Source organism: Crocuta crocuta, unplaced genomic scaffold (assembly GCF_008692635.1).
Source record: "Crocuta crocuta isolate KB4526 unplaced genomic scaffold, BGI_CrCroc_1.0 scaffold113, whole genome shotgun sequence".
NCBI lineage: Eukaryota > Metazoa > Chordata > Mammalia > Carnivora > Hyaenidae > Crocuta > Crocuta crocuta.
In genome coordinates this window covers 2,092,341-2,103,945 of record NW_027530368.1, presented here as the reverse complement: position 1 = coordinate 2,103,945, position 11,605 = coordinate 2,092,341, and the positions used below count along the sequence as shown (strand labels likewise).

Here is an 11,605-nt window from a genome sequence, read left to right as displayed (position 1 = left end):
ACCCCTAAAATTAGGACAGTGAAAAATGTCTCCAGGACTTGCCAGATGTTCCTTGGTTGGGGTTCCTTGGTTCCTTGGTTGGGTGGGTGGGGGCAAGATCTCCCACACTTGAGAACCACTGGTCTAGAGAAACCTAGACCAGGGCAGTAGAAATAGAATATTTATTTCTGTACTCTGCCAGCTTCCTAACACTGTTCATCATTACACAATAAAAAAAACCTTGATAAAAAAGGATAGAACAGAATTTATGCTTATTTACATCTTTAGACTCTCCATAGAGGGCGTCAAAAAGAGGGAATAATATTTTTAAGAGAACAAAGAAAACAAAAGTGGTATATTGTTTTTACATGAGAGTGAATTTGATGAAAAGTTTTATACATTTATATATTGACATCACCAATGATGGTATCTAATTTCTAGTAAGGACTTGCTGGGATCTAATGAAACTTTTAGAACTTCTTTTTCAGCATTTAACCTTTACTTCATTGTCAATTTTGTTCACTATTACTTCTTCTACTTTACTTTTACTTCATTACTACTTTTGCTTAAAGAAATTTGAGGACATATATTTTTTGGTATTTGATTATAGATACAGTTCTTTAATTGTTTCCTAAACATTTGTGGATTTGTGGAAAATATTCCTGTTTTCCTTCCTTTTCTCTTTCACAATTATGTCTCCTTTAAAAAAAAATCTTTGAGCTTGTCAAGAGTAATATACCAAAGTTCAAATTCTTCAGTGATCATGTTATTGTTACACGGAACAAACTTCAAGGCTTCTGATCTGTAGTATTCTATGCAGACTTCCAGATCCTCAGAATAATTTGTAGAGCCTTCCTAGAATTGACCAAACAGGATATGACTTGTATATGAATTCAGGAGGGTTGAGAATATGATCTTAAGGAACTGGCATAACTGTTTAGTATTCATTTTCATAAAAATTAGGTGTGTGTGTTTTTTACCAGATGTAGCCTAAAATTGATCTTATTTTCTTAAATTTTTATTTCTTTTTATAGGTAGATCGTTCTAATACGGACACTAATCAGTCTTTTTCATCTGTATTGCCTCCATTTGTTCCTCATGAGCCAACCAGAGAGTTGGAGTATCACTCTTCAGATCTCAGAATGTTGAGAGTGTCTTCTGGCACTGTGCAAAAGACTCTCACACATTTAGCAGGTATGTAGAAGAGAAGGTATTTGGTGTTCTTATGGCTGGCTTGTTAAAAATATCATGCAATGGCTAATTTTTAAATTTTGAACTTCTGCAGTAATGTTAACTTTGAATTAGGTGTATTTATAAATCCTCAGATCTTTTATTGGATGAACCATTTGATTTTTCATTGCATTCTTTATGATAGTGTTTAGAACTGAATTATGTAGAAGAGTCTGATAATTAGAGTCAGTTTATGTCTGTATTCCTTTTTATGACTTGAAAGGAAAAAAGAAACTAATTGAGCACAAGAAAAGAGTGGATCCAAATAAGTTTGTAGAGAGGAAACTGAGAAATCAGTTTTGAGGTAGAAAGCAAGATTATCTGCTGAGGGAGATAGGGAGTGGCAAAGAAAGACTAGGGGGTTTGAGGAGAGTGGCTTGGTGCAGGTGTTAAAGTAAATAGGGGTTGGAGCTGACCAAGGACAAGCAAAAGAATTGGCAGATAGTTCTGAGAAGTCACCTGAGGTTGGAGATGATTTTGTAATGTTGTCAGCCTTAATAGAATCTCTGATCTTTCTCTACTAAAACTCAGGACTGCAGAAGATGAGTTATAGGATTCATCCTTGCTTGAGGGATTTGTTGACTGGATATATATGATAAATGGAAAGCAGTGGAAGGGAATCAGTAAGAGTTGATCACCTTGGTTTCAGCCTGCTTGAAGAGAAAGAGAAGAGAATCCGTAAGAGTGGTTAGTTGGAGAAAATAGAAGGGACAGAGGTTTTTTTATGAAGTTGAATAGATGAGGTGGATATATTTATGGAGAAAGCTAGAATAGTGGGTAATTTTGGTCAGATTGAAGTGGTACATTTAAATGGGGATCAGTTTGAAGGGTGACTAGATCTGTTGCATGGCCCTAGGATTTGATAGTAGAAACTGAATAAAGATCACTAGGGTAGAAAGTAAGTTGTGATTTTGAGGGTAGCTTATTGGATTAGTTAGCTATGTTTAATTATTTTCTGATTAATATGGGATTTGGGTATTAGGGAAAATCTGTGAACCGTGAAGTCTTCAAAAAATGAACGGGAGGGACTGGGAGTTTAAGGGAGAAAGTGATAGATGGAGGGTAGTAGAGAAGTTGTTTGTAGCCTGAGCCTCAAAAAGGAGGTTGTTTTCATTTCATTTCATTTTGTTGTTGTTGTTTATTTGAGAAATATGGAAAATACTGGTAAAGAAGTCATTGTGGGGACGCTTGGGTGGCTCAGTCGGTTGAGTGTCCGACTTTGTCTCAGGTCAGGATCTCACGGTTCGTGGGTTTGAGCCCCGCGACAGGCTCTGTGCTGACAGCTAGCTCAGAGCCTGGAACCTCCTTCGGATTCTGTGTTTCCCTCTCTCTCTGACCTCCCCCGCTCATGCTGTCTCTCTCTCTCAAAAATAAATAAAACATTTGGGGCGCCTGGGTGGCTTAGTCGGTTAAGCGTCCGACTTTAGCTTAGGTCATGATCTCGCGGTTCGTGGGTTCGAGCTCCGCGTCGGGCTCTGTGCTGACTGCCAGCTCAGAGCCTGGAGCCTGTTTCAGTCTGTGACTCCCTCTCTCTCTGGTCCTCCCCTGCTCACGCTGTCTCTCTCTCTCTCTCTCCTAGAAATAAATAAAAAAAATAAATAAATAAAATAAAACATTAAAAAGAAGTCATTGTGACAAGTGGTTAAATGCCACTTCCATCTCTCCTTGTTTCCAGAGTCATGGTGTATGGAAGAGGGCTGCAAGGGCAGTAGTAACAAGGGGAAAATAAAGCTGCTTTTTTTTAAGGCAAAAAGTTGGAGAGTGTTTTATGAAAAAATTGAGAATGATTGTTTATTAAATAGAATGGTTTCAAAGAGCACAGAAGACAAATTAGGAGTGAAGGAACAAGTAGTGAGAGGAACCGAGGTAAGAAAATAGAGCAGTAATAGAATGTGGGGATGGGAGACTGGCAATATTTGCTTGTCTGGACCAGGGATTTTAGTGATGAGCGTAGATGAAATGACTGGCCTTAAATATCCTCTAATTTTATCAGAAATAAGTTTGATGTCAGAACTATCTGACAGTCCCAGATCATGTCTGTCCTGGTCTCAGACATGAGGACTACCATAAGATTTAAGAAGGGCATCATGTCTAAAAATTCTGGGCTTTGTTTTACAGAGTATAACATGGTTTGGTAAAGAATTCTCAAATTACAATCTGTACCCCCTCGTTTCTGCCTTTATATCCTTTGAAATTGTCCTTGAATTCTGGGTAGGACATTCTGTTCTGTTTTATTTGTTTTTCACTTTACATTTTAGTTTGGGAAGTTTCTATTGATCAGCTCTTAAATTCACAGATTCATTCCTTGGCATGTCCAGCTTACTAATGAGCCCATCAAAGGCATTCTTCATTTCCATTATGCTGTTTTTGATTTCTATCATTTCTTTTTTTTTATAATTTTTTTTATGTTTACTTTTGAGAGAGAGAGAATGCAAGCAGGGGAGGGGCAGAGAGAGAGGGAGACAAAGAATCTGAAACAAGGTCCATTCTGTGAGAGCAAAGCTTGATGCGGGGCTTGAACCCACAAACTGTGAGATCATGACCTGGGCTGAAGTTGGATGCCTAACCAACTGAGCCACCCAGGCGCCCCTATCATTTCTTTTTGATTCTTTATTAGAGTTTCCATCTCTCTGCTTTTATTACTCATCTCTTCCTGAAGTTTATCCACTTTTTCCATTAGAGCTTTCAGCATATTAGTTACAGTTATTTTAAATTCCTAGTTTCATAATTCTAAAATCTCTGCCATATCTGAGTTAGATTCTGTTGCTTGCTTCATCTCTTCAGACTGTTTTTTTGTCTTATAACATGCCTTGTAATTTTTTGTTAAACACTGTACTTGATGTATTAGGGAAAAATAACAGGTAAATAGGCCTTTGGTGTGAGGCTTTAGATTACTGGCTAAAAGTTAGGCAGTATTACTATTTGCTGTAACTGTTGTCAGACAGTAACATTTCCTTTGGTGTCCTTGTTTTTTGTCTCCCTGTTGTCTTTTGGTTTCCCTTGACACTCCTTAAGTAGAGCCCTAGCCATGCTTCCATTCTATCATTTGTAATCTGTCATTATAGAGGAGCCTTATTGATGTAGTGACAAGGTGTGGAGGGCAGTTCATTATAATAATCCTATGACTAGGTGTCAGTATTTTAGTGAGCCTACTTTTACAAGTGCTTCTTAGCATTTTTCTTCTCTTTAGGTGAAACAGGAAGGCTTGGGGGTGGTGTGGGGCCAGAGCTGGGTGTTTCCCGTCTTCCGGGTTGGTTAAGCTCAAGTAAAACCTAGGCAGTGAAGCTCTGGTAATATAGTTTCCCTTGAGTTCAGTCTATTATGGAAAATAGAGGGCCCTGAGCTTCTAAAATGGTTATTTTGCCATACCCTTTGCCAAGAGTATGAGGGTATTTTTGTCCTGTCTTCATCTTGAGAGCCTTGTGGGGCCCCTGGAAGTGAAGCTCATGAAAATCTGAGTCCTCCCTAAAGCTGGGCTTTGTGGTTTGTTTGGGTTTTTTTTTGCTTTTATTTTTTGTTTGTTTGCTTCTTTTTGAGAGAGAGTGAGGGAGAGGGGCAGAGAGAGAGAGGGAGACAGAGGCCTAAGTGGCTCTTCACTGACTGCAGAGAGCCTGATGTGCTTAAACTCAATGAACCATGAGATCATGACCTGAGCCACCCAGGAGCCCCAAGGAATTTTTCTCTCTAAAGTGAGTTTATGCTTAGCCCCTAGCAGTTGGTTAATTACAGTTTAATTTTTCCTACCCATTCCTGGTTCCAGTGCCTTCAGGTCTCTTAATATTAATCCCTCTTTGTATTTGTCTCTCTGGTTTTCAGGAGTTATTTATCCTGTGAACTCAGTTCTCTGATGGATTTAAGAGTTGTTGATTTTCAGTTTCTTTTGCTCTTTTCTGGTACAGATGTGGCTTCTAAGTTCTTTACATGTTGGACGAGAAAATTCTTTTTAAAAAATTACTGAAATATATACAAGAAGAGCAGCTAAGCTAGAGCTTTGGAAGGAGAAATGATATATTTAGTATGCAAGTTGAAACTATCTGTCATTAGCTTTTTTTAAAAAGTTTTTTTGAGATGTAATTCATATGCAATACATTTCATACATTTAAAGTTTACAATTCACTGTGTTGTGCAGACATCACTACAGTGTAATTTTATTTTCATTTTTAAAAGTTTTTATTTAAATTCCAGTGTGTTAACGTACAGTGTATTATTAGTTTCAGGTGTACAATATAGTGATTCAACATTTCCATATATCATTCTGTGCACATCACAAGTGTCTTGCTTAATCCCTACTATCCATTTAACCTGTCCCCCTACTCCACCTTATCTCTGGTAACCATCCTCACTACACTCTAACTTTAAAATGTTTTTTACCCCGGGTACCCTCCTGTTTGTACCTGTTTGTACTCACTCCCCATTCCATACTTTAGCAGCCTGCTCATAGTTTTGGTTTGTTGTGTTTTTGTTTTAATTCTTCTAAAATCTTTTTAATTTCCATTGCAATTTGTTTTCATTGACCCCTTGGTTATTTGGGAATATCTCATTTCATTTCTATATATTTGTAAATTTCCTTTTGTTATTAATACCTCATTTGAGTCTATGTTTGTGGGGGAACATATATATGATTTTAGTTCACTTAAATTTTATTGAGGTTTGTTTTTATGTTTTAGTGTATAGTTTATTCTGTAGAATGTATGCCTTACACTTGAGAAGGATGTGCATTCTGCTATTGTTAGGTGGTATGTTCTATACATGTCTCTTGGTTCCAGTGAGTTTATAGTGTTGAAGTCTTCTGTAACCTTGTTGATCTTCTGCCTAGTTGTTTTCTCCATTTTCAAAAGTAAGATATTGAAGTCTCTGACTATTATTTGTCTGTTTTATCATTTTTTCTGTCATATTTGCTTTATATATTTCAGACTGTGATATTAAGTGCATTTATGTTTATATTTGTTATATATGCCTGATGAATTGACATTTTTATTTTTATAAATGGTCTTTAATTCTTGTAACTTTTTTTGTTTTAAGGTCTATTTTGTCTTACGTCAGTATAGACACTTCAGTTCTTATCCTTGGTGCTTGTACGATAGATGTTTTTCATCTCTTTACTTGAATCTATTTGTATTTTTGGGTCTAAAGTGTTTCTCTCGTAAACAGCTTATAGTTGGATCTTGTGTGTACGTGCGTGCGTGCGTGCGTGTGTGTGCTTAAATCCAGACTGACCATCTTTGCCTTTTGATGTGATTGTTAAATCAATTCACACTCAGTGTCATTATTGTTTAAGATTGGATGTACATTTGCTTGATTTACTTTTTGTTTTCCATGTCTCATATCTTTTTGTTGTTCTTTTTGGCCTTTATTGCCCTTTATTGCATTTAGTGAGCAATATTTTCTGGTGTGACATTTAAATTTCTTTAATGATTTTCTAGCTAATTTTTAAAGTTATGTTCTAGTGGTTACTCTAGGGCTTATAAAATTTATCTTCTTAGAATATATACCTGATTTATACTAACTTAATTGTAGTGTGATACAGAGACATTACTCTCGTAGAGCTCTATTCCTTCTTTTTTGTGCATGCTGTAATTACTATACATATTACACCTATATGTGTTACAAACACAAGAATACATTGCTACATTGTTATACTTATTTACATAATTTTATGTATTTTTAAGAAGCTAAGAGAAGGGAAACAAGTATTTATAGAGCTTATTATATCAATTTTCCAATTTACCATTTTTTATTCTCTTTATTTGTTCCTGTGGATTTGTTATCATCCAGTGTCCTTTCCTTACTCCAGCTTTGCTCCTACCTGCCTCCTTTTGATGTTGTCAAATATGTTACATTTCTATATATTATAGCCCCAATAATACAGTTATATGCATACTACTTTGTGTAAAATTACTTTTAAAATCAGCTAAGAGAAGAGAGGAAAAGAAATATGCAAATATGTTGTCTTTTAGAAGTTACCTATATAATTATTTTTACTAGCATTGTTTTTGTTTTGTAAATTTAATTTACCATCTGGGGTCACTTGCTTTCAGCCTGAAGAATTCCTTTAGTACTTCTTGTATAATGGTTTGCTATCAACAGATTCTCTCAGTTTTTGTATAACTGGAATTTTTTAAAAAATTTAAATCCAAGTTAGTTAACATATAGTGTAGTATTGGCTTTAGGAATAGAATTTAGTGGTTCATCACTTACGTACAACACCCAGTGCTCATCCCAACAAGTCCCCTCCTTAATGCCCATTACCCATTTAGCCCATCTCCTCACCCAACACCTCACCAGCAACCCTGTTTGTTTTCTGTATTTAAGAGTCTCCTATGGTTTGTCTCTCTCTCTCTCTCTGTTTTAATCTTATTTTATTTTTCCTTCCCTTCCTGTATGTTCATCTGTTTTGTTTCTTAAATTCTACATATAAGTGGAATATATTTGTCTTTCTCTGGCTGACTTACTTCGCTTAGCATAATATACTCTAGTTCCATCCATGTTGTTGCAGATGGTTTGATTTCATTCTTTTTGATTGTCAAGTAATATTCCATTGTGCATGTATACCACATCTTTTTTATCCATTCATTAGTCAGTGGACATTTGGGCTCTGACTGTACTTTGGCTGTTGTCGATAGTGCTGCTATAAACATTGGGGTGCATGTGTCCCTTTGAATCAGCATTTTTGTATCCTTTGGATAAATCTAGTAGTGCAGTTTCTGGGTTGTATGGTAGTTCTATTTTTAATTTTTTGAGGAACCTCCATACTGTTTTCCAGAGTGGCTGCACCAGTTTGCATTACCACCAGGAGTACAAAAGGGCTCATCTTTTCTCCACAGCCTCATGAACATCTGTTGTTGCCTGAGTTGTTAATTTTAGCCATTTTGACAGATGTGAGGTGGTTTCTCATTGTATTTTGATTTATATTTGCCTGATGATTGGTGATGTTGAGCATTTTTTCATGTGTCTGTAAGACATCTGGATGTTTTCTTTGGAAAAGTGTCTCTTCATGTCTTTTGCCCAGTTCTTCACTGGATTATTTGCTTTTTTGGATGTTGAGTTTGATAAGTTCTTAATAAATTTTGTGGAATGTTTTATTTCATCCTTTTGAAAGGTAGTTTTGCTGGGTTTAGAATTCTTGGTGGACAGTCTTTTTGTTTTAGTACTCTGAATATGTCTTCCCCTAGTCTTCTGGCCTTAGTTATTTCTGATGAGAAGTCAGCTATTAATCTTATTAGCATTCCCCTATATGTGATTTCTTTTCTCTTACTGCTTTCAAGATATTCAGTCTTTCAACATTATGATTATGTATTGGTGTGGATCTCTGTGTTTATCCTACATTGAGTTCATCGAGCTTCTCAGATGTGTAGATTATCTTTCCACTTCTTTCATCAGTGTCTTGTAGTTTGTAATGTGCAGATCTTTCACCTCCCAGGTTAAATTTATTGCTAAGTAATTTTTTAAAATGTAATTATAAATGGGATTGTGTTCTTAATTTAATAGTTCTTTTTTAGTGTATAAAAACATAACTAATTTTGTATGTTAATTTTGTAACCTGCAACTTCACTGAATTTGTTTTTTCTAACAGTTTACTGGTGGAGTCTTCAGGAGTTTGATATGTAATAGTATGCCATCTACAAATAGAGACAATTTTACTTCTTCCTTTCCTATTTGGATGTCTTTTTTCTCTTCCATTTTCTTGCCTAATTGCTCTGGCTAGGATTTCCAATACTTTGTTGAATAAAGTGGTGAGAGTGGGAACCCTTATCTTGTCATGATGTTAGAGGAAGAGCTTTAAATTTATCACTGTTGAGTATGCTGTTAGCTGTGGGCTTATTGTATATGGCCTTTATAATGTTGAGGTATATTCCCTCTACACCCTCTTTATTGAGACTTTTTATCATGAATGGATGTTGAATTTTGTCAGTTCCTTTTTCCATATCTGTTGAACTGATTGCATTATTTTTATCTTTCATTTTGTTAATATTGGTATATCATATTGATTGATTTGCAGATGTTGAGCCATCCTTTCATTCCTAGAATAAATCCTACTTGATCTTGTATATGATTCTTTTAATGTATTATTGAATTTGGTCTGCTAATATCTTGTTGAGGATTTTTGCATCTATGTTCATTAGGGATATTGGCTTGTCATTTTACTTTTTTGTAATTTTCTTGTTAGGTTTTGGCTTCAGAGTAATGCTGGCTTTCTAGAACATGTTTGGAAGTGTTCCCTTTTATTTTTTGAAAGAGTTAGAGAACGATTGGTATTAATTGTTTAAATGTTCAGTAGAATTCACCAGTGAAGCCATCCGGTTCTGGACTTTTTTTGGTGTGATGCTTTTGCAGTCAAATGCTCTACCCTGAGCTATCCCCCCAGTTGGGACACTTTTGATTACTGATTCAGTCTTCTAACTAGTAATTAGTCTGTTCAGATTTCCTCCTTTTTTATGATTCAGTCTTGGCAGGTTATACGTTTCTTCTTGGTTATCAGATTTGTTGGTGTAAAAGTGTAGAAAGTCTTTTATGAGTTTTTGCATTTCTGTGGTATCAGTTGTAATATTTCCCTTTTCCTTTATTATTTAATCTATTTGTGTCTCTCTGGTTTGTGGGGGGTGGTGGTGGTGATTCTAGCTAAAGGTTTGTCAACTTGTTAATCTTTTAAAATAATCAGATCTTAGTTGCACTGATTTTTTTTTTCCAATTTTTATTTAGTCTTTACTTCATTTATTTCTGCTCTGATCCTTGTTTTCTTCCTTCCTCTGGCTTTGGACTTTGTTCTTTTCCTGGTTCTTACAGATGTAAAGTTAGGTTGTTTATTTGATGAGGTTTTCTTATTTCTTGCTGTAGGCATTTATCACTATTAACTTCCCTCTTAGAATGCTATAACTGTATGCATATGTTTTGGTGTATTTCTATTTTCATTCGTTTCAAGGTTTTTGATTTCTTCTTTGAGCCATTGGTTGTTTACTTTGTTAATTTATTTGCTTTTTTAATTTCTGAGTCTTTTTTTCTCACAAAAATTTCCATAATTCATATACCTTTTCAAGTTATTATGCGGATTACAGCTTTCCTTCTCTTTTAGTTTTCTTGAAGAGTTAATACTTGATACTCTACTTCCTTACCTTATAATTTACTCCTCAACCCATTTAATTTTATATTTAGCTACTTTTTTGAAGCTCACCTTTGGGTTTAGAACAGCAGTCAGCTTAGTGAAAAGAATTCAGAATTTGGAGTTAGAATTAAAAGGTTAAAGTGCCCATTTTTGTCACTTACTGTAGAACTCTGAAAAAGTTATTTAACTACCATTCAAAATGTCTGAGGACTGAAAGTTTTGGACATCACTAGGGAGCTTGTTAGAAATGTAAAATTTCAGATCCCACCCTACACGTATTGATCAGATTTTGCAAGTTTACAAGATCTCCATATTGAGAAGCAGTCTTATAGCTTTATCTTTGAACCTTAATTTCTTTGTAAAGTGCAGATGGTCCACCACTTAGGACCTGTGGTAATTTTGCCCAGTGTTATGTCATTGTAAATGCTCTGTTTAAGTTAGGCTAGGCTAAGCTGTGATATTTGGTAGATTAGATTATTGTATGTATTTTTGACTTATTATGTGTTTGGCTCTTGATGGGTTTATTGGGATGTAACCCCATTATGAGGTGAAGATCTGTATAGATAATACTTGTATATATCAGCCATCTTGCCATCATCTCACATACTATATGTTTTACCGTTTATTATCTGCTTCCTACTATTAGAATGGAAGCTTTGTGAGGCAGAATTAGAGTATCAGGTTTGTCTTTTTATTGTCCTATTTCCTATATCGAGAACAGTGAGTGGCACAAAGTAAACATTAATTTTTTTGAATGAAGAAATGAATAAATGCATTTTTGGTCAAATCTTGTTATTTGTATTGCAGTCATTTACTTTCTACTGCAATTTAGAATTAGAATTACTGTACAAATGTAGAAATTACTATTGTTGCAGAAAGTTCTATTAGTGCTACTTACACTTTTGCATTCCCTTCACAACCATCTTGAATCTCTATTTCTGCAGTACAGTTCTGATCAAATCTATCAACATCTCCCCATGCTGTCTAGAATTAAGTTCAAAATCCTTAGTGTAACCTTTAAATACTTTGTAGTTTCATATAGTTAAAAATATTTATCTTTTTCAGGGTGCATTTATTGGAAGAATCATTTAAACCCACTGCATGTATAGTATCCCTCTGGGCCCTCATAGGACTTGAGGGAAAGGGGAACCCATGAAAATAGTTGATGATCCTTTGCTATGCCATGGAATAAAGTCTTTTGTCTCTGATTGAAGAGTCTCCTGTCTTTTGCTGGCATATATGACACAATAACAGGCTGACTTATTAGTTTATAACTTAGGGTGAAATCCCAGACTG

The 11,605-nt window shown here is 35.3% G+C and overlaps 1 protein-coding gene across 2 annotated transcripts in view; it reads left to right on the top strand.

Moving 5' to 3' along the window:
- Positions 1-11,605, top strand: part of ALMS1 (ALMS1 centrosome and basal body associated protein) — a 193,603-nt gene that overhangs the window by 44,191 nt on the left and 137,807 nt on the right. For both annotated transcript variants that reach the window (XM_077766284.1, XM_077766283.1), the window contains exon 6: positions 1,014-1,173. In XM_077766284.1, the coding sequence (XP_077622410.1) occupies positions 1,014-1,173 (160 nt within the window). The remainder of the gene's footprint in view (positions 1-1,013; positions 1,174-11,605) is intronic.